Raw genomic sequence first — 25,021 nt, forward strand, 5'->3', positions numbered from 1 at the left:
TATCTTATTAATCTTACTACAAAAGTGATTTTTAGTAAAATCGATTACATACGTTTTCCAACCTTTTTTATAAAATGTAAAATACAGTGTAAACTGTAAACGTACGATCGAATCAATTTATGAATGAGCGAATGAAACGTAGTCTAAGCATGTTTTACTTGTTGTACTGAAATGCAAAATAGAAAGGTCTTTTATCTCATTTTACATTCATTGTCTCCTACTAGTGTTAGAATATTCGTGCTGTTCGGTCGGAAAGCAATGGATTCGATTCATATCAAGAATGCGACTTTTTTAAAGTCTTTGGACCGAAGATGAATTAACTTGTCTCGCATACAGCGCGCCTTTTTTCGGCTGGAATTCATAGTATCTCTAACACGGTTGGAAAAGTGACACGACATTGTCCACAGCTTGGAAACACTTAGATTCGAATCCTGTATAGAACGAAACGAACCTTCATAACGACTTTTCAACTGAAGGTAATTTAGCCAATCACTCAGAAGCTGCTTCTCTCAGAAACTGTTTTCCTCCTTCCATCAAGGAGGTCAAATAATCTGCAACTAATATACTGCAGATAGGATTAACTGCCCTACCATAACATTCCCTCTACGAAGGTAATTTGGGCCGTGACAGGCCACTGAACGTAGGCAAATAAAGGAATGGTGAAACGAGTAGGACAAACAGAATCTTTCACGTTACTTGCCTGAAAAATAATGATAATAACCGGCTTTAGTGAATGTGATAGCTACCATGTAGGTATTTATGATGCTTCATTTATGAGGCTGCACTCTCGTATTAATGGCGCCTATCAATTTTTTAAAGAATGCTGTTTTTAAGACTGCCTTTTTTTTTTAAGATTATTCTTGACATCTTATAAATAAATAATATGGCACCCCACAAGATAAAAAGCCACATTAGTTTATAAATGTTTTCATTTAGTAAGATACGATTTTCTTTCCTGGCGTCCACAGTACAGCAATTCGAAGGGATTAAAAAAAACTCCAGCATATGATGTATACATGTGGAAGCGTGTGCTTACTTTTTTTTTACATTAATTTCAGCGTTTTGCCATGTTTGCTACCATAAATTAGATTTCCATCTTTCTTGCTAGGTTATCACTCAGATTAGGTTGTTTGCTTTCGGACATCTAAATTTTCAGAGAGAATAACACAGTGGTAATAACAATAAAACATAACGTCCATGTGGCTTTTCTTTGGTCTTTCCCAAAAATGTGAAGCACGTTAACTGTTAAAAATTAAACTGCTTTTAATAACTAACTAAAAGAGTTATTTACATAAAGATTGTACGTAAATAGCGTTATTATAATTAAATTAAATATTAAATAACCAATATTAAATTCTATAAAGATTTTATGGAAATAACGCTTTGAAAACATATAAAATATTTTATATTTTCCGATCAAATATAATTATTTCTAAACCTTTGTTAATAATCGCGCCATCATTATAATCCTATTAAAAGCGCGAAAGTGTACTGGAATCTCCTTAAATAACCTTCTTCTTAAATCTTTAATAGCAATTGCATGTAATTTTTACTGTCTTAAGTATTCTGTGGAAAGTACACTCATGTGTTGTGCAAGTGAAGGTGAGTTAGACGGTCTGATACGGAATGGAAGGTACCTGTCCAGACGACTCATGCTTTTTCATTCTGCAAAACAGGCAAACCGATGTATATACCTTTTTAATACATATACATTGCACTCACAGCCTTAGTTGCTTGAACATAATTGTAAACAGCAGCAATAGCACAAGTTCAGACTTATCTGGTTGAACTAATCCAATGTAACCTTGATGTTTCTCGATTCTGTCTTAATCGAAAAACCAGTTTGGCCAAAGTGTGAAACACTACAGGGATTGAGATGCTTGTAAACTTCTGGGGGTGGGAAGAAGAGAGAACAGCAGAGTTTTCCTTAAGGCAAAAAAAACTTGCATCTTCTAAGCCCGATCAAAAATATCAGCAAATCTCTGAATACAGCATGGAAAACACCACACTCTTTTCTACATGCCGATTCGCTTGGTTAGATCACATTTCGATTAACTATTCACTTGTCCACGATTTTACTGATCACCAGATCACAATTAAACTTTTATTAATTAAAAGCAAATCAACCTTCTAGTAATATGAATAAGAAGAAAGTTGAAGAGAAGATGAAAGTTAATTACACTAGATTTTAAAGTTATAAATGGTCCTCTCCATCCACGCACGCAGCACCCAGTTCGCAGAGGGAGCGAACTGGGGCAGAGGAACGCTGAGTCAGCTGAATATATATCGGAAGAGAGTGAGGAAATTATGAAAATATCTGTAGAAACCATACCTGTAACCATGGAAATATATGTAGAACTGCAAGGCAGAAAGTTGAACTGTGTGTGAGAGAGAGAGAGACGGGGGGGGGCAGTTATCAACCTAGCTGTACTTAAGTGCTGAGCAAGAATTAATGGTACATAGGAGCCGCCTCAAATACGAGAAAAGTAGTCGGTGATTTAGCAGTAGGTGTCCGTTTCCGTGATATCTTCATTACCGTGATTTTTTCTTCTGGAATGCATTAGAAATCACAATCGATCGCTTGATGGTGAATTTTATTTTTTCACTGCAAGCGTTTTTTAACGCAGTTGAAACGAAGGAAATTTGCTAGTGCTTATAAGTGACAAGTAAATAGAAATGGGCACTCAATGTATTTTTTCAAGACCATCAAATTTTAATCTGCTTCTTTCTTACGTATTAATTAATTAGATTTGTTTTATCTCCAGTCAAAGAAAGAAAAAATCTTCAACTTTTCGTTTTATATTATGCGAGATATCCAGATATACACCTTCTGTCCAAAAAGAAACCGAACTTTTCGAAAATAGAAGAAACTAGTGGCGCCACCTGTTGTATCTTTTTGTTGTCGAAAGTGGCAACGTGCATTGTGTTGTGTCAACTGTTTATGACATTATGACATTTGTTTAATTAGAAACAGAGTTATAGTGCCAAGAGTGACAGTGTTTTGACGAACGGTCGGTCGTCACGATATTCATGCCGTACTCGACGAATTCTCGCTATCAATCGCTTCAAAACTTCGAGATAAAACTCACCACTGACCGTTTGGCCAGGCGGAACGAATTCTTTGTGGATAATGCCCTTGGAATCGTAGAACAAATCAGCATTGTCTTTACTTTTGACTTCTCCAAGTGACTTTTTTTCGGATGCCCCTTTTCTGGTGGTCCCCACTCAGCACTCTGGCGCTTTGTTTTGGGCTCATACTCAAAACACCATGTTTCGTCACCAGTAACGATCGTTTCAAGGAAGTTTGAGTCCTTACGAGCGGTTTTAATGAGGTCCTTGCAGTGTTCAATTCGATACATTTTTGGTCGTCGGTCAACTTGTGGGGAACAAATCGCGGATTCAATTTACGAAGGCGCAAACTCTCGATCAAATTGTTGTGCACAGTTGATTTTGGAATCCCCAATTAATCTTGAATCAATCTCACGGATGATTTCGATAACATCCAAAAAGTGCGTGATTTCTTTGATGAAATCACGCACTTTTTGGATGTTAACTTCGCTCAGCCCAGTTTTTGGAGGCCGGCTTTTCGTCGTCCTCAAGCGTCTCACAACCACTTTGAAATCACTTAAACCACTCGTAAACTTGAGTACGGGATAAGCATTGATCACCGTATGCTTTGTGAAGCATTTGATGCGTTTCGGTAAAACTTTTACCAAGTTTAACACAAAAGTCAATCGCAGCTCTCTGTTTTAAACTTATTTCCCGACCGTTCGTCAAAACACACTGTCACTCTTGGCACTATAACTCGGCTTCTAATGAAACAAATGTCATAAACAGTTCACACAATACTAATGAAGGTTGCCGCTTTCGACAACAAAAAGATACAACAGGTGGCGGCACTAGTTTCTTCTATTTTTGAAAAGTTCGGTTTCTTTTTGGACAGAGGGTGTACACTCGCGAGCAAGAACATGACCGCTTAGCCTGCTTCCCAATTTTAGAAAAGACGCGAAATCTTAAGTGAAATGGAGAAGACCAAGTTGCTTTCATATTTATAAGAATTGTTTCAGTGGTGCGCTCATTGCGGATGTTTGGGTTGAAAAATAATTCATCCAAGGAAACTGAAGAACGGAAATTAGGGAATATCTTGACAATTGACATTTTTATACTAAAGACACCATGAAGGAATCAGGTATGTGAATGCTAAACCATCGGAGAAGAAATTGACATTCGGGTGTCATTTCAATTGCCGAGCGTTCATTTGTGAAGAAGAGATCAAATGTGTTTGACTAAGGGTGATCTGGTACTTTAAAAAACGTGTGAACAACTTGGATGAGACGGTTGATTATATTAGACGGTTGATAATACTTATATCTAGCTTCAGTTGTGACTATTAAAATCTCCAACGAAATGACTTCGCTATTAATTAAACTTGGAATGCAGAATAGTCCAGTGTTCCCAAAATACCACGGTTTTATTTTTTTCCAACCGCGCTTTAACAATTTGCTTCAGAAACTGAAATCGAGAAGGATATAGAATTGTGTACAATGGATTCATCACACGGATTCCAGGAATTTCGCAAGTTCTTCTAGACATCATAGCCTCTGGTGTGCGCTCTATAAGAGGTATAGAACGCACACCTGAAAAATAGTGGCGGTAAGAATTACTCGCTAGCTAATCTAGACGTCTTCTAAATGGTTATCATTGTTAGTTCATTCTGGCATGTTTTATCTACTGATCGGGTCGCTCTGCGAAATAATTTTAAAGCTGTACCCTGTAGCGCATGTTCATGACGACATCAGAAATAATTCTAAAACCCTCGTTCAAGCGCTATGTAAGAAGAAATGAAAGGAAAGAAGTGAATCGGTCTTTACTTTGGAGTCCAGAAATGGTTTTCGTCCACTTCAAGTTTCCATTGAGCAAAATGACATATCGGTCGACAAAACATTTACAGCCTGGTAGTACCCACTATCATGAAGGCTCTAAAAGATACACACCTTGACTTCTACCGATATTGACTCATCCTAGATAGCTTCCTCCAGTTTGATGTTTAATAACTGAATTATGAACAGAAAAAATATAACAGACCTGTTAAGCTTCTTTATAAGCTTGCCTGTCTGACAGTGGAGTAGATTGTACAGGCGAGACGAAAGCTTTCAAGTGTAAGTGGATATAACTGAGTCTGTTGTTTTCCTGTAATAGTAACCTCGCTTGTTTCTTTAATAGTCAGTGTGGGTAAAGATATATTTTTTTTTTCGTTTGCATCATCCAGACGACTTCAGTTTATAAGCATTATCTTTCATTCGTTTTTAGTTACAAGGCAGGAAAACGTAAGTATGAGACCGGACTAATCAGTTGTATTCAGCAAACATCACGAAACTCAAGTTTTCATTGAAGAATAGCTGAAACCGAGATGTAACAGATTACTAACGTGGAACGATTGTGTGCGCCAGTATTACTCAAGCACCAGCCTAACTATTTCAGAACAAACTTATTACGAATTAAGTAGGATCCATAAGCAACAAGCCAGTGAGGTGGACATGGCCAGAAAATATGTCTTAAGATCAAAAAGAATAAAACTATACTGTATATACAATCGACCACTACATGCGTCATCGTAATCGAAATAATGTCTTGGTGCAACTGAAATCAACAAATCACATGCATCCGTTCTTCAGCACAAAACATAACTATGCTCACAATATGAAAAGCATTGCCACGTAAAGAATGAAATCTTGGTTCGGTGAAAAGAGATCCAACTGTACACAACGTTGAAAGAACGAGGATATGGAGGAACAGCACGAGTCGGTAGTCTCAGTTTGGTATTGGAAATATCGCAACCCAAGTAGTCTTTGTAGAAGAGATTTCTGGAGTCATTATCTTACTGCCAGTCAACCATTGCTTACCATCCTACACATTATTGCGCACGAGTGCGCAATAAGAATGTTTACTTTCATTGTAGCAACGGCTTCCAACAAAAGATAATGTGGCACGCCATATGGTTCACATCGATTAGAAATAGCCACTTGATTAATGAAATAGTCACTAAATGCATATCCATCAAAATATAAATGAAATGTGAAAAAACATGAGTAAAAATATTTGCCGCTTCTACTTACCGCATGCTCCTCGATACTGCATTGTCACCTCTCGCTGTTCATGACATGCTTGGCGACGAAGTTCGCATGCACTGTGATAAGTCCTGTCATCAGAGCCGCAAATAGGTCGCATCACAGGTTCGCAGTTTTGAGGACATTGACACGTGGCAATTCCGTACCGATCGATGTCGCATTCCTGAGCTGGTCCACATTGAAGATTCTCACATGGATTGGCACCTTGGGTTAACATACGGAATGCTACACTAGAGCTAGGATTTTTCTTAAGGCAACATGATAATACTCAATATAACCAAACAACTGTTTTAATTTATAAATTTGGTGTTTTCCTAGTCACCAAAGCGGCTCGAAATTTCATTATTATAATTTGTTAGAGATAACTGAAAAACTTAATAGAAAGCTCACTGAAACTGATATGCGCTCTCAACATTTCATTTACTTTTTCTTAGCTTAAGAACTGGTTCATCAGTTTACTTTTATCACATTTTCACTATCTGAATGAATCATGTCATCATATTAATCTCCGACTGCTCTACCAATTAAGTTCTAATGAAACAGTGACATTCGCAACAGCATGTTTAATATTATATTATACTGTTTCACATATTATACAAGGAGATGAAACTTTTTTGTAATTTGACCTTCGTCAAATGAGAACATAATATATATCAACCTGTTCTGCACATTCGAGAAATTCAAGAGACTGAGTCATAAATAGCACCGTTTTTTTACCCCTCTAGATCTGAATTCGTGATATTGAGGTAGTAATTTCTTGTACAACCTTTTCTGGACCGAGAAATTAGCAACAATTTTCATAATAAGGTATTAATAACCGATTTCTCCAAACTAGACGAACCACTTGTAGATAAATAAACTAAAAAATATATTTAAAGTGAAGTTTAAATTGCAGACTATCGATATTGTCATTGATCATAAAAGATTAATGTCAGAATCGTATCCGATTTTGAGGAATGAGGTATGCTTTGAATGCGAAAGAGTCATAAGGGTCGCCTATGATGAGTCGTACTGCTCGCAATATCGTAATATTAGATTACGAAGACTATTGAAACAAACATTTCAAAATTTATTACTTAAAGAAGGGTGGATTGCTCACCTATGCTACATAGGCTCCTAGTATTGTTACATGACAGTAGATTTTAGAGTGGATTTTAGAATTTCACCTGAAGGAAAGAGAAATGTTAATGTTTCATTTATAAGTGTTTACCATAGAGGAAGGAACACGGAGTTGAAAGGCAAGCAGAAAAGAGGCAGAAAAAAAGTAATAGTCTATTTAAGCTGTTTACAATGTCTGTGGTCGAGGATATGCTTGTCTTGAGAGAAAGTTTAATCAAATGATGCTGCTTGCAGTTATGAAAATGCAGGTGTACAAATACTAGTTACTGAAGGCAGTCGCAGCACTCCCTCTCTCAGCATCCTCAAACAAAAGGAACATGCGATCCTTCACTATTGCTTAGTTTTCCTCTCCAGATATGAGCATTTAAACGAGGACGGAAATATAATTCTACGTAGGTGTTACACTTGTGTTTATTACTGTATAGCTTAATCGCACATTGAAAATTACGCTAGCAGATTAATGCGAGGTTAATATACAGGAGGTTGGAAAGTGATGTAGGGAGTATCATATATGGGAGAGACTACACGATGACGCCTAATACTAATAGTATTTTTCATGTTTTATAGCTATAGGTTCGATAGGCAATGAATGGGAGGATGAAGTTTCTGATGCGTTTACTTGAGAAAGTTCAATGATTTTTTTCTTTTTCTAGTTTAAAATACGGTTGGAGGTTATTCTGCCTTGAGACTTAAATATCTGTGTTCGAACTGCGAAGGACCTATTCAAAAGTTTTAACAGAAGGTGAGTTAGTGGGTCTGATACAGAGACCAGATAGGATGTTCCCATCTAGGAACTTGGGATTTCAATCTCCCCAAACTACCAAGAAGAACACACGCAATTAACATACATTGGCTGGTACAGCCTTAATTGCTTTGGCCGTCAAATCAAACTCCGAATAACAACAACCACCCTCGAGTTTATAGATTTTTAATAATTATCGACTTCAATTTTTTTTCGAAAGTTTATTCGATTCTCTACACGACCAACCTCTTCCTTAGTCCGGAGCAATATAACAAAGCGAATTGAAGGACCACTTTGCAGCAAGCTTTCTTCTTGGTAACGCACTAGAGAAAAAGCTTCCAGTGTTTAAACTTCCTTATTGAGGTAGTAAATAACCTGCCTCGCCATTGAGAGACCACGTTACTTATGGGAGGCCTAAAATGGATCGAAAGAGTCCTTACATTAGGATTTCTAGATTACCTAACCTTTACCCCAATGATGTAATAAATTTATTGATGCATTTACAAACAACTTTGTGTCGTGTTTTTATTTTCGCTGCGTCAAAAATATTTATATTTATGAAAATCCAGTAATTGACGAGCTTGTATGTATTTGTCGTCCTCGTTTTGTTACAGTAAAATCTCTTCATACAAAAGCTATAACTTATTCCAGTTTTAGAAGTATACAATTCCATATGATAATTTTGCCTGTTTTTATTTGTTTTGAAAATTATTATCCACACAATGGATAATTTGCAGAAGTTGCTATTTGTTTAGTTAATGACATTTGACAGCTTGCCCCTTCACTTCTTATTTGGATGTCCAAAACGAGGATTAGTACGACCCTGATATTTCTATTAATAATACTTTTTTGTTTGGAAAATTTGTATTATTGTTTACATTTTTTTTCATATTGTTTCGAGGTCAAGTATATATTGCCAACCTGGCTGGCCGAGTGGCCAGCACGCCAGCCCTCCAGTCAAGAGACTGCGGGCTCGAATCCCGCCGTGGGCAAGGATGTTTATGATTGATTGTCTGTGAAAATCCTAGTGGTGGTGGTGGTCGGCGGTAGATGGCGTTGGTATAGATGCGGTCAGTTGGTGAATTGTGAGTGGTGGAAGAAGAGCTGTAGAGTAGATGCTCTCCCTCGATGAGTCTTTGGACTCCCTGGAGGCGACTAATAATAATAATATATGAAATGCAAGTCACATTCATATTTTGATTAAATTTTGAAAGGAAGGTTAGTGTAAAGTTTAAAAGTGTAAATATGTGCAAATAAAATATATAAAATAGAAGATAGGAGTAAAAGAGAAGAAAAGACATAAAAGTTCATCAGTTGATAGAATAAATGAAGTAAAGTAAGAAAGTGAGAAATTCGTTGAAACAGCAACGATAAATGTACAGTGAATTTTTGTAAGTAAAACAAATGATGGCATATTATTTAAACAAAGGAAACTGAAGCATGTGTACTCAGGATAGAAATGTATAATATCATAAGTGAAGCACAATAGTTGACAGCGATGTGCTTTGCTCGGTTCGAATAATCCACTCAAGGACGCGAGGAATATTTGAAGGATTTTCAAAAGAAGTTGAGTTACCCAGTCTCGTGCGAAGGTGTGGTTTTTCTCCTAGAAAATCGGTTTTTCATCCCTCATAAGAGGCAAACTGGCTAGAAAAGAACACTCGCAGTAACCAGACAAAAATACTTTTTGTTGGATGGATTTAATGTAATGTGGAGATAAGTTCGGTTTAATGCGGAATAATAATGAAGCGCAGTGTAGGCAGCCCTCCTCGCAATCAGTTCTAGGATTCCATCGAATAATTGTAATAAAATTCTTATAACCTTATAATCCCATCTTCAAAGATATTATGAAAACAGCGGAATTAATATTTGCTATTTGTTTTCGTCGTATAATAGAGCATTTTCCTTTTAATCTTTGTGATAATTGTTCTGGTTTGGCGATCTCCGTCTTTCTACCTTGCTCTAACTGTGTTGGTACAATTTACACAGTTCTTATTTTACTGCTCGATATTTTAAACTATTAAGTGGTTGCTGAGAAGTTGTTGAGAATTGTAGATATGAGGTGTTATCGCACATCTGCATTGTACGAGTAGTTTGAATTGTGGCAGGATTGCCCTATGAAGTGGGTATGACTATTGCCATGGTAAAGATTATGGAACAAATTGTTTAGTGATTACATAATGTCTCCGGTTCGATATAGTTCGAATTTTATGTCTAGCCATTAAAGAAATGGCCAGTCTTCGTGTATATTGGATCTCTTTATTTGGAATTTGAAGATTCTGTTCATTATTATTTTTCTTGTGATCACTTTAGAGTAGATGAATTCTGTTACGTTTTTATACATTATTTAATTGTTTACTATTTCATCCTTCTAGCCGCAGATACAAGTATTTAGATGGCATGAACTGAAAATTAAAAGTTTTTGCTGCTGGTTTTAAAAGAAAGAGAGAGCATTCGAAGGAAAACCAACTTCAACAGCGACCTAGTGTTAGATGTCAGCAAGCAGGTGATATATATTATTACACACGTGTGTGTATGTGTGATACATACCGCCTCTCAAAGTGGTTGGAATAACTGAATACGAGAACTCCCTCCTCCCACTTTGCATGGGTTGATTTCTCAATATTATCCATAATTACAACTACTCTTTCTTTTAAAACTTTTTTGTTTAAATGATTAATTAGAAATCTGTCATTTTTATTTTATACAGAAGGATATTCATGTTGAACAGTGCTAATTATATTAATAAGCTAATTTCTCAACAAACATTATACTGATATTTTGCCATGAAAAACTTACTTGTAACTGTGGCAGTATATTCAGTATATTGGTGTTATTTAATAAACATGGATGGAAAGTCAGAATTAAATTCACAGGATGACTATTTTGATGAGAGAGTAATCGAGAAATATATATAAAAAAACGATGACTATCACAGAAAGAATAACTTTGACAAAATTCTCACAAGAGGTTAATTTGAACACAATAAATGCTGAGCAGAAGCACCGCAGGAATCGATGGGCAGATCTGCAAGAAATTTGCAAAAACTGAGGGTCTAAAATATAATATAGACATAAACATAAGCCTGGTATAGTGCAGTGTCACAATGACAAATTTGGAAAACGATCAGGAAGAGACACTCTGACCAGGTGTAGGGCTGAAATAGCAAAATATTCAAAATGTAAGAGTTGATTTAATTAAAGGAAATTGTGAATGGGAAACTGAATTACTGATTTAAGTTGACAAATCTAATAATGGTGATTTTTAGTACAGGAAGTTTCCTCAGGACAGAAAGATCTCCATTTAGATCGAGTAAAATTTTCAGAGTTAGTGAAAGATAATTCTAATATTTTGAGAATTTTAGTTTGTAGGATGAATTAAGTAAAAAAACGATGCAAAAGTAAGCATTTTAAGGAAGAAGGATGGCTGAGGTGGATGGATCGAAAAAAAACGTATGCCAAGTCCATGACAAAGAGGTTAGAGCAATACCAGTGGGTGTCTGCTTACCGTGATTAACTGGGATCAATGTAAGCAAATGACAGTTTTTAGAACAATGGAGATACTTTTTATCCAACTTTTTTATACTGCCGTATATCTTTGTTTACACATCTTTTTAGAACACCATCTACACATCTTAGAAAGATGTGAAAAAGAAAAAAATGTGATCTTTCCTTTTAAAAGAAAAAAAATATACATATATATTTCCTTATAAAAAACATAAATATAGAAATATATGTGAAAACAAATCACGTTTAAGTAAAAAACATGAAAATTTCAACGAAAATTAAATGTATTTTTATTAGCCTGCTGACAAAAATATAAGTAAATTATAAACAATTATCCATGACTTTTAATTAAAAATTCAAAAAAATGTACAGGAAAAGATATATCAGTATGTAAAAAGTGTCAAATGTTTACCCTTTTACAGTTTAATCGCCGATACAAATATTCGTATTCAAATCTGTTAGTTTTGAAGTTTCATTAGTTTTGGTTTTCATATGTTTCAAACATCACCAGCATCTCTCTTTTTGTGGGTGAATGATAAACAATTCAATTCAAAAACTTATAGTGAATCGATAAAATTTGCTTTCAATGATGGTTATTTTCTCAAATTCCAAAACAGGAAAAGCATGCATGTCTATGTATACTCCGTGAGCACAACCTCATCATTTAGTGCCAAAAGCAGTCTTTTTCACTTTAGTGCTATCCACGCCATAGATCTGCAATCTCGCATAAGATGGGACTAAAGGTTACACTTGTTCTTCCTGTGACTAACCGGAGATAAAAACGAATCTAAGTAACATATAAATACGCAACAAGGAATAAAATTGAAAAAAAAAAAAAAAGAAAACATTAAAGTGCACATTATTTTTATTTTATGGTGCGACATCTTATGGTTCAGTGTTTTTGTCTCACGAGTGCATATTTGTCGCACTTATATGCACTCATCCAATATATCCTATATAAGCAGCATCCAATTTCACTCATTTCAAACAGGGAAAAACGCGTGCCTTTGAAAAATCACGGTAATGCGGATATCACGATAAGCAGACATCCACTATGCTAGGGAATTGGATTTTGAGCAGCCTGTGCTGCTCGTGAATTACGACTTGTGATTGCTTGTTAATGCGAAGTGGATTCATCATGGCATACATTTAAGTACACAGATCCACTCAACTGGATGCTGGATGTAGCCATAATGATTTTAAAATGCAGCTATGATTTGAAACCATCCTGAGAACCAAGCCAATCAGTCAGGTTCTGCAAATAAATGGTAAGGAAACTGAGAATCGATGCATTGAAAACTACGGTTTTTTTTTCACTACTGATAAATTAATATTTCCTAAATATACTCTCATGCTTCTAATTGTTATCTTGTATTTTATCCAGATGAACTTTGAAAATTAAATAATTAAATGTGTAAAAGCTTACTATATGATGGTACGTGGACTACAGATTATAAGGCTGTCGAAAAAGGAAATGTTTTTCACTTTATAATATCAATATGCATACATGTCTAAACGAACCTAATCTGATAGAGATTTGATGACATTCATATGGAAAATGAAGTTCGGAAGTCATTTACTTAAAGAAACTTGCACATTAAAATAGAGTGCGAAAGTAGTACGCTTTTTTAAGTTCGAGCAGAAAAATTCACATTGTCTACCAGCATCCATGATGCATAAGTGAAATGATGGATAACGACGCAGTTTTTTTAAGCATTGCCAATGTACTAAACGAAAGAAAATAACTACAATAAACAATCTAAAAATATTAACGCATTTTGTGACTTGGTATTTTAGCTTTATATCTCAAATTGCACTGCCTGAAGTATTTCACCAAAAACGGTCTGATAATGAGAAAGTGTAGGATGAAAAGTTGAAAGGTAAAGCCAACAGAGATGGCTATTTATTTTTTATCTATATGATATTACTCCCACACACTAAAGGCTGCAGCGTCTATGATAAATCAATGATATGAGTGGACAGGGTTAATCCGATTCATTTTGAAGAGCTGGAAGTTGTAGTCATTGAGGAATGTTTCGCCCGCGGCTGTTGTTCCGTAGAATGCAGAGGTAGAATGAAAGATCGATAGGAGAGAGTAGCAGGTGCATGAGGTCTCAGTTCAACTGTAAAAGGTGTTGAACAGCAGTAGTCACCTTGAAGCTGTCTTGAAATGGGTAGGTGAAGAGAGTCTGAGAGAGGGGTTCATCAGTTAGCCGAATTTCTCTATTCTGAATAGCAAGAATGTTTATAGATTTTCAGAGAACAACCAACATATGACGGTAATATTCCCAGATTGGCTGGATTTTTATAGAGTAAAAGTAGCTCATAGATGAAAAGTAACGCTTTGGAAAAAAAGCATGGCAAATTTTTGGAAGCAGAGGACTGTATAGAAGTGATGCAGTTATGCCAGGAAAGGATAAGGTAAGTGTTGGTCCCAGAAGGTAGATCTGCTCTTGAATCTTGACTCTTAAGCTGCGCATCTCACAAGGTAGTATTAAGCTTCTTTTGTGCGAGAAAAAAATTACGAAATTGTATTTTTGAAATTAAATCTGACTAGCTTGTTCTCATACCTTCAAAGATATGGAGATCAATGTTAAAGGCACTCCTGACAGGTTATCTTGAACTTGAGTGACAGATTCGGAAAACTGCGAATGTGGTTTGATGTCAGTAAGGGGGAGTAGGAGGAGCGAAACAAGAACCCTAAAGAACATTTACATTAATAGGAAAATCTGAATACCTCCGAACTGCGTGTGGAGAATGTTTCTCCATAACACGCGAATATAGGTATTGTGTGTGTATGTATGCGCGCTCGGTATGAAAACTCATAATGTATTCAAAACTGAAAATCCAATTACAAAGTGAGGGATGGGATCCGATCATGCGATGACAATTTGCTGAGAAGACTTCGATGCCAAAACCCTATCCAACGCCTTGGAAATGTGAAGTGCACAAGTTTCTCCTAACTTCTCCAATCTATTGTGGATCCTCACTGACGGAATCCACACGAGTGATCACGAATTAAATGACAGTTTATCAGGAATTAAATTATTGACCGCCGACGTTCATTACTTTAGACAGCACTGATATAAAGAGCAATACGGTGATGGTTTAATGGTAGACACTAACTTCCTTTTTGCGGAAAAAGCTGTATACGGGATTGCCTCCAAGCTATGAAGTAGATGCTGGCTAAGTATAATATAGTATAGAAATAAGAGAGGCGTTAGTTTAGCAGAATCTCTTGAGTACAACTGGTGAGAAAACATCAGAACCTGAAGCCAGGTTGATCGGATTTTTCTGAATGACTTTCTGGCGGAAGAAGCTACAGGAACATGCGATTCAGAATTCTAGTTAAAGTTGATGATTCTTTAACCACTCTAACATACCGAGTGATAAACTAGGGCCTAGATGTTGGGAAGAATTTTTAACAGAAGTATGAAGAGCTACCTCCCTAATATGCATTCTGGCCCACGGTCAACAAGTATCAGGATCTCAAGAACGTAAACAGTAGGCTAGCCTTGGAAAGGAGGAGTTAAGTCTCGATCTTCCCACGTCACTTGATGCTGTAGCGTCAAAGGATATGAATCCGAGAATGGCTTCAGAGTGCTGGATGAATGAAGAGGATGATTGTGAGGAATTCTAGTTGGGAGACGAACAATTTTGCATTAGGTCACTGATAATAGCAAATAGCTCAGCATCTTTTTCAGCTTGGCCGTGTAATTTGAAAAGGAGTTGTGGATATTCAAGTCACCAGATGTCATTTCCCGTTACGGTACCTGGGTTGCAAGAAATCAAGTTTCAAAGGAAATAATTCAGAGAGACCAGATAGGAATGACATAAAAGTGGGGAGAGGTCACCTCTGTTGATAAATGATACATAATGAAGCGAAAATTTATTGAAAAACAGAATGCTAAAAATAGGAGGTTCAAGATTTGGTATCCTCTTTACCCTTTCCGTCACGAGGAAAGGGTAAAGAATACAATTTGAACATTTAAGGTGGGTGTGGTTGATGGGGTAGTAATTTGGAGTTCGGTCAAAAATAGAATCGATATCTTAAAATTAAAGATGCCAAGAAATATTCTTGGCATAATCCTTTATCCAACTTTAGGCAAACAAGTAGTATAGTCGTGAAGTATCTTCACGACTCTACTACTTGTATATAGAGGTTAATGACTTCTTCACATCACTTGCCTTAGTATATCCCATAATGCAAAGCATACACCCTTTCAGATATATATAATGCTATGCATTTATGGGAGTATTTTAATAATATTAATCCAGAGAATTTTAATAGTAAAGCGAACCCTTTTGACTACTGGTATATGGGAAATATGACTTCTGCATTACTTCAACCTTGGTATCTCTTCTGGGTCTGGCCCCCACTGATGAGACCTCAATAAAGGTCGAAACAGGTCTGGGCAGTGGCTCTTCCCATAATGCATAGCATTATATACATCAGAAAAGGTGTATGCTTTGCATTATGGGATATTAAGGCGAGTGATGTGAAGTCATTAGCCTCTATATACAAGTAGCTCAGTCGTGAAGATACTTCACGCGCAAACATTGTTTACACTTCGATAAAGGATGAAACCAAGAATTCTTGGCATCATTAATATAATTTATAACCAAGTTTGAGTTTAGAAAAGTTCTTCGGATTTTTGAGCCCGTTTTTATTTTAACCGCTCTGACACTGTATTTGAGTTTGTCGCGATAGTGCTGAAGAAAAGAAGAGCAAATTTTGGTCTATACGGAGAGCATCCCCTCTTTCTCTCTGCCAGCTGTAATGTTAATATAACAATGTTCGAAGTGTTAGGAATAAAGAAACGGTTCCGAAGCGAGACGTGAATGAAAGGACATATCTTGATGTGAAGTGGCATTTAATAGGTGTCATTTTTTTTTATTTGAATTTTTTTTTTTTTTTTTTTTTTTGAAATTGCGATAAGATGGCGCGTGATTGTTTAGTTTTGACATGGGAGAATTGCTAGACAGGTGCAAATTGCATTGAAAAAAGAACTAACACTCCGGGTGGGGGGAGAGACTATGACAGACTCAGGAAAGAATACTGATTTTCCATGGAATGATCAGTTTACAGGGAGGGAAATCAGCAGAATGGGAGATTTCCGCTGCTGAAGAAGATTATCAGACTGTACCTCAACTGCTAGGAAAACAGTCAAATTAATGAATCATGAATTTATGCAAGAGCTGTAGACAAATAAAATGTTATGGATGATGCCTAAAGATGGGCTACTCAGCTGTAGCGTGAGATGTGTAACATGTCAGCAAGGTCATAAGCACGGAGAGAAATTGAAATATGAAAAGACTGGCTGAAGCTGAAGAATTCTAAAGAATGAATTTATTTGCTAGAAATGCCACACCATTTGAGGATGGTATCGCAGAAATCATGTTTTCTGTTTAGTGTATTGCATGTCGGTTGTTGGAGTAGTGCTGAATACAGTTTGCTAGAAAAGATGAGACTAGCAGTTCATGAAAGCGAAATGTTTGGCATCTAAAGAAGCAAATGTTAATACGGCTATCGTACTAGATGGGATATCGCCATCTAGATTAACAGAATGCACAAAGCTCAACAAGAGTCGTAACAAGGCCAGTCTTTGAAAAAAAGGAAGAAAGGCTTTTGCTGTATCAAGAACATCCGAGTCAGTAATGACAAACTACAGGCCAGTTTGTGTATTAGATGATGACAAAGGCGAGGCAGTAGATGGTTAGAGATTAGAATCTGAATGCTGAGAATAAGCTTTCCATACGGCAGCATGGGTTTGTTATCGAGGGTTGTTTCAGTAACCTAGATAGCTTTCATAACAGTGACGAGTGTACTGGACAGAGGAGATGCTCATACCGTGGTTTCTAGATTTTGCACATTCGACAGAATACCACATGACAAACTTTTGACTTACAAAAGCCAGCGAGTTATGTATATGGAGGGGTGATATCTAAAATACGGATGACGAGGGATATACGAGGGCGTTTCCATTCCGGATCACTTACTGTTTATTACTTTATAGCGATTATACAGTTCAAGGCTTGATGAGAAGTATTCAGAAGAGGTTAAATAATGGGAGAGAGTGCACATCGCAAAGGTTGTAAAGGCTACTTAGAAAACAGCTGCCTTAATAAGGACACTCATAAGAAGGGATAGGGATGTGATAGCGCCATTGTATAAGTGACATCTGGATATGTATCCAAAGAACTGGATGATAAAGAACCCTCACCGAAAGTCCTGAGGAGAGTGATCTCGTCAATCTTCGAACTGAGTCGCTAAGCTTTGAAGAATAAGTGTAGCGGATAGTAGGCGTGACATTACTGAGATATACAGTATGGTGAACATAGAGGAATATAAGTGTTTCTTCTATATCTGTGTGATAGTCGCTGTCAGAAGAAGAAATATTAACATAAGGTAACAGGCGAAGGTCATTACTGAAACCTATTAAGGGCTGCGAGTAAGGAAGTGAGTAGTAGTTTTTTTTTTTTAATTTATATATATATATATATATATATATATATATATATATATATATACACTGAGCGGAATGGTTGTAGAGTAGGTGCGTCAAAGCAAGTTAATAATACGCAGTGTGATTTCTAGGATTTGGCTTTCAGAAATGAGCTCGTGACTAGGAAACTTGGAAATGTTTTTGTATGAAACATAAGCAATTGCTTAAATATGACGTGCAGAATATTACTGCTGAATTTGTCATATTAAATAATTGTGTGTAGTTACATTACGTATTGTGTATATTTAGATATTGTATCTAAAATACACTTGCAATTATAAACATATTTCAGATATCACGATGATATCTGACCAGTGACTTGAATGCAGCAAAAAGGACGGGATGGATGCTCTGCGAGTAAAATAGAAATTTTTGTATACAGTTTCCAGTTTTGTCATGTTTCCTGTAAGAGCGAGGAATATTAGATGATTTTCTGCCATTTTCTGTAAGACGACCGGAACAATTCAGGTATTCCCATCGACTGTTAGTAATGAAGTAGGTTAGACTATTGATGCCGGTACTTATAAGAGAAATGTTAGACGAAAATCAATACTAAAAAAAAAAAAAGACCTGAAAGAAAGGGGGATGCAGACCATTGGGTTTCAGATGCTAAACGATTGCGTCGAGCTTTCTAATGTTATGTCGTATTCCGTTTATTCACTATTCTCTCATAATAACGTCATTCAAACAATTAGCTCTTGTATGTGTGTAATGTAATACAAAAATTTATTCTCTCTATTCCGCTAATGTGCATACTATTATAACGAATTGATAAAAATATTCAATGAATGATCTTCATTAAAAATGAGAAAGATGTATAATTGTTTGATTTAGTTTCGTATAAAAATAGTTTAATTTTTAATGCCAATTAAAGATGGGAGGATAGTCTCTCTTAGAGACAAGGCATCAGTCACCGTTCAGAAAGATGTTCAGTATATCTATGCGTAGAAAATTATGACTTGCAAAGATTTAATATTTTTGAAAATTTCTCTGTTGTAGTAAATTATGGTATAGTTGATAAATTGTTAGATATTCCTCCAGAAACATCATGTGCATTTTACTGGCATTAGTGTGACATTTTCCTGTTTGTCATTATGTACCTGGTTTGGATCGAGATCGCACTTTAATCAGTATTATATAACGATTTGAAAAAAGTAATTAATAATATTGCGATAAGGTATTTTGTTAATTATCACGTATCTGAGCTATTAGCATGAAACGAAATGCAGATGCTCCTATAATTTGTACATGATATTAGCATTAAAAGCGCTGATTATTCTTTTCGATTCCTAAGGAAGAAACTTGTCTCCGAACAATCGCTTCATTCGATGCTTTCAAATATCGGATGGGCTGCTTTTGACAGTTTTGGCAAGGTAACAAATGTAGACGTTTTGAGATTTCCACAATTCCTAATGCGCTGTTACCTTAGACCGTAAGAGGAAGGCAAATTTTCTTTCCATTTTTCAGAATGATTTTAATCCATGCTTATGAATGTATTTAAATTATAGAAATTTTCATTGCCCGCTGGAATACCACCTCGCATAAAGAAGTCGCAAGTAGTAGAAGAACACCATGCTTAAATCTATAGAACATACTTTTCTGCTCACTCATCATCAATTTCTGATTTTTACCCTCGAGGAGTGTTCAGGCTAATATGACTGCACTAGATGAATAAGTTTACATTATTAATAATCTCCTTTCAACAGTTGTCCTTCAAATTAGTCTATTACTTGTAAATAGTCCAATATTGTTGATTACAACATTTTGTTCTTCAAAGGCACTTCTGACTAAATCAATCCACCTAGACCTTGGTCTTCCTCTGTGTCTCTTTCCTGCCATCTTGACATCAAACACCTGTTTTGCTAATCTTTCCTCTTCCATTCTGTTTAAGTGGCCATACCACTGCTGATTAATACCTTGATATTTGATATTTTGAAAGTGTCAGCAGTATCAATTGATAGATTGATACTGCTGACACTTTCTTGAATGCTAACAATGTAAGATTCATTCCTAATGTCTTCATTTTTAATATCATTCTGCTATTCATGCTGTTCACTCCCCTAATTTTTCTCAGAACTCGAGTATCTGAGGTCTGTAATCTTTGATCAGTGCTTTATTTCTAACCCAACTCTCCGAAGCATAATTTAAAACTGATGTTCACACTGTATTAGTGCTAATTTACTATTTAGGCTAATTTCTCTCTCTCTTATTCCATATAAATTTATTTAACTGGCTCCCCACCATACCAGTTTTGCTTATTGTGTTGTATATTTCCAATTTTAATTTTCTACCTTCATTCCAATTGGGCCTAAATAGTTGAAATATTTTACTTTTTTATAAGCCCTACATTCAGAATGCAGCAGAAGTTTTCTATGTTCCCGCTATTTTCATAGTTTTGGTACTTTTATTGCTAACTTTCATGCCAAATTTGTTACAGCTGTTATTCAATTTAGTTAGAATCCTGTATACGTGCAATGGATGCATTTAGGAGTACAACGTCATCTGCATATAGAAAATAGCTAATTTTGATATCTCCAACAATTCTAATAACGGGTTTGATGCCACTTTCTTTCATGATGTGATCCATATAGATGATGAATAAGAGCAAAGATAATGTGCACCTTTGTCTCATACCTGATATTACATCAAACCATCTTCCTGTATTTCCTTCAATTCTAACTGCTGAGTGACAACTTAAATATGGGCTATGTATTACTCTTTATAATGCTCCATTTACCCCATATAATTGCAGTGGTTTTGAGAAGCTTTTCTCTGGGTACGTTGTCGTATGTATTCATTCATGCTACGTATTATCCTATACAGTAACTTGTTTCTGTAACTAACTTTTTTTAATGAAATATTTCTTTATTAAACGGAAATGTGAAGATACCAGCATGATAGACCTGATTTTTGTACTTAACAGCATACGTTTAAAGGGTAGTAAGTACACTAAATAAAAACTTAATGTCGGTGATTGCTATTCAAACTCGAACAGTAATTTAGCAAGAGAATTCAATAAGTGTGTGATGAATGCATCATTCTTGGGAAAATGGTTTGAAATGAAGAATTTAATCCCACTGATTTCAAGACATTCTCCACCCCATACTTTTATCGCCAAGAAAACCACCACGGACTGCATCACTGAGGTTTTCCTGACAAAGCACGAACCAAGTATTTGAGTCCCAGTCCAATTTTATGGATTGATATCGACGTAAACTGGTGTTTTAGTTTCCTTTGAGGAGAAGATAGTTTTCATGCTACAATGAATAAAGATAACAGGATGTTGAATTCTTTACTACTTGACATGATTATTTGTAGTTTATCGCGTGACTGAAAAAATATGTATTGGAATGTGTTCAAATTATGCTCCACTTTTTTCTGTTTGTTGAAATGACTTGTCATTAGCGAAGACAGATAATGCAGTATCGCTATACTATTTTTGAATCGGGCATCTGGGTGCAAACAAATCAGAACATGAAACGAGAGTGGGATCAATTCTTGAAAAAAAAAATACATTTACAACTAAAATCATCATTGATTATTTGTAGTGCTTTGTGGACAGAGAAGAAATTGACACATCAAAATTATCCTTCGCATTGAGCCCGATCTCTCAAACGACAGGCGTTCTGACATCCAGGAAATGAAACAGATTGTGTCTTGAAAAGATGTAAGTTTTATTAACTTGCGGAGGTTAAATGCGTGCAAAATTGGTTTGAGGCATATAAATTTACCTTGTGAATGTCGGAACAAAATAAATTGTGGCGTTACTCGACCAAAATGTATTTTGATTTCAAACAAAATTCAGAATGTGAGAAAATGATGCAGTTGTCTGTCAAGAAATCTATTTAGTGAAGCTTCATCTAAAAATCCGCAACTTATGAAAAGAGGAGTTCACATATTCTCGATGAATAAACTTTCAAATTAGCGCATCTTCATTGACTGCTTTTTACACTGGTAAATTATGAAGCGTCTTTAAAGTTTCAATTGTAAAATCATAGTTTGCCTATTTGGTTATAATTTCACAAAGATCTTTTGTGAAACTGGGATCGGTTTCGACGAACGTCGTTTAGCTGCTCTTTATCAGAGTGCTTCAACAAAGCAACTGGCAGGTCTCATATCGACATATAAGGTTTTTTTTTCATCTCTCAAGACAGACAAACCGGCCAAGAGAACACTTGCAACTGACAACTATAATATACTAAGCAGATAGGATGAACTGCCCCATCACAGCATTAATGAGGTTTCAAATAAGCCTACTTACTTGGTCTTGACAGCCCATTGAGCCTAAAACGAAAAAGGAAGATGTTTTGCGAAACGGCTATAGCTTCATCAGTACTGACAATTTCTGATAAGGTGAAGGTTTCCACGATTTTTATTTTTGCTGTTACGGCACTGTCGTGTTATAGATATTTAGACTTCTCGTGTGTGAGGTTGATATATAAGAGAAAGAAAAGGAATAGATGACAGCAGCGGATAGATAGTAAACATTTTTAACCCATTTCTTGGGGTTATTTAGGATATGTTAATTTCAAAGTAATTCCCTCTTTTCTGGACAGGCTTTCGATCCCTTTTCCTCCATTCCCTTCTCCTTTGATCTAGTTTCTTTCTTCACAATATTCTTCTATGTCTACTGTCTAAAGATGTCCTTAGTTTCCTCCTTTTCTCGGCTTCTTTTGCCTGTAATGTTGGTATTATAATTCACATGACCAAACTATTCTTGCATCTCCCATGCAGTTTTCGCGCAACTTTCCTAAAGCAGCCGCATTTCTCTCTCTCTCTCTCTCTGTGTGTGTGTGTGTGTGTGTGTGTGTGTGTGTTTCTAATCGTCTTTCCATCTTACCTCGACCCATCCACATCTCTAATCGTTCCTCATTTTTTTTTCTTCGCAGCCCAACATTTCTTTTGTTACATCATGGTTGCTTTCGTTACCATATTCTTATAAAACCTTCATGTATCTTTGCAGCATTTTTCGATCACAGCTATTTCCAATTACATTTTCAACCTTATCTTTAATTTCATCATTTACTTACAAATTCACCCTTAGTATTTAAACTGATTTTTTTCGACCTATGGGCTGCTCAAAAAGTGCATCTGAAATGCTGTCAGTATTTCATAATTACTAAATGTGCCCATCAGATATTCTGTCTTAGCTCTGCTAATCTCTTTCACTTCCAACCTTTCCTTCCACAATTCGAACTTATCACTTAAGTTTGCCTTCACTGGTTACGCAGTATCAAATCAATAAACAAACCACATTGATACTTCATTGATTACCGGGATAGTAAGTACTAAACTCATTCTATCACCACTGCGAACAAGTTGAGGTCCAGCGAAGAATCATTGTAACAAGAAACACTGTTTCTTCAAAATTGAAATTCTACCCCCCCCCACACACACACACAGTGTGTGTGTATATGTGCGTGCGCGCACATTGGTTTAGAACAGGAGCAGTTATAGATGACACATTCCCATCTTCAATTATTCTCCAGAAATGCCCATCCATTAAATATATTTATTTTCTTGGTTTCTTTTTTAGGAAAAGATATCACAGAGAGACCGCCAAAAACTTGAATTGTTTTTTGTTTCTCCTAGACGCTAGTTTTTTCATTGCGGATCTTCCAGGAATGAGAATTTTTATGAGATTGATGGCAACTTCACCAAATGAAGTCTTGGAATGATAATACAATATTTGCTTGAAATTCTGCATTTAATCTCAAAAACGTTTTGCTTCTTGATTTCAAACTATTTTGCGACTTTCAAATATTCACAATTACATACGTGAATGTATTTTTATATACAAGTTATTAAACAAATTTTTCTAGGATTTTCGTTTGGCGGACACAATAAATGGCGGGTTGCCCATTTATTGTGTCCATTTTTAATTACGTTTCCTTTTTTCCCCAAATCTTAGATTGTATCGCACTTATATATCATTATCCAAAAGAATGAAATGAATTACTATCTCTGTGCAGTTAAGTCTTTTACTAATAGCGTAGCCTTTCCACAATTTTCGTACATATTTTTATAGCCCAGGAATTTATCCAAGAGAGACTATTTTTTTTTTCTTCTCTTAATTTTAACTATTGCCCTTTCAAAATGACAAAAAGTGCTACTTCCTTCCAGATATATACAAGTATTTCCCCTTAATTTTCCTCTTTTCAGAATATCCCATTTTTATGGGGGGGGTGCCAAATGAAATTATCTGTGCATTACAGAATAAGAAAACCAGAGAGCACAAGAAGAGCTGAAGGTCATTTAGCCAAAGAAGACTAATACATAAGATTAGGAGGAAACAATCAAGTTGTAAAGATTTATTCACTCATTATTGTGACATAAAAGCCAATAATATCAGAAATATCACCAGCGTTCAAATCGAGAACGACGACTCTTCTGTTAGGATGATCCTACTTTCCGTCTAAACATGAGAAGTATTTACATTCCAATGAAGATAAGTAATAGTACGGCCACAGATACGAGACCCTTCGACACTTCTGCGCATGTCAAAAGGAGAATCCATTCCGATAATAGGGTAATCAATCCGTATTGTGGGATGAGTGTTTATTATTACACATTTGAAAATTAACTTTTCTTTTATGATGATCATTGTAGTTTTTAAAGTGGTAACTGTTTTGCTTGTATAACAGTTGGAATATTTTACGTATAAAGCACGTGATTTCGCATGTTGGTGACCAATTCGTACATCGCCTTATTTCTTTCTCCCATTCAACATGAATTGATTCTTCTTGGCAGTTTGGCAACGAGAGCTCTCGCTTCTCTGGTCGGACTATAGCTAGTCTCATTCGAGATAAGCGCAATCCTCTTCTAAAAGAGAAACCGTGTATGAACTCGCGCAGACTGCTTAATCCACCGAAGCAAAAAAAAACAATAAAATAAAAATAATAATAATAATAATTTGCACATAATATGAAATAATCCGCTATAATTATATAGCGGATTATTTCATATCCTTTAAGGCCCTTGATATGTTCAAATTGGCTTTCGTAAAGTGGTTAATCATAT

The 25,021-nt window shown here is 35.9% G+C and overlaps 1 protein-coding gene across 2 annotated transcripts in view; it reads right to left on the bottom strand.

Annotated features, from left to right (window-relative positions):
- The window catches only part of LOC150106249 (agrin-like), a 199,639-nt gene that overhangs the window by 147,111 nt on the left and 27,507 nt on the right, over window positions 1-25,021 (bottom strand). For both annotated transcript variants that reach the window (XM_090392268.1, XM_090392266.1), the window contains exon 3: window positions 6,117-6,332. In XM_090392268.1, coding sequence (XP_090248394.1) covers window positions 6,117-6,332 — 216 coding nt within the window. The remainder of the gene's footprint in view (window positions 1-6,116; window positions 6,333-25,021) is intronic.

The sequence above is a fragment of the Typopeltis vanoorti genome, chromosome 5 (genome assembly GCF_054136105.1).
Source record: "Typopeltis vanoorti isolate ZY-2024b chromosome 5, IOZ_Tvanoo_1.0, whole genome shotgun sequence".
Taxonomy (NCBI): Eukaryota; Metazoa; Arthropoda; class Arachnida; order Uropygi; family Thelyphonidae; genus Typopeltis; species Typopeltis vanoorti.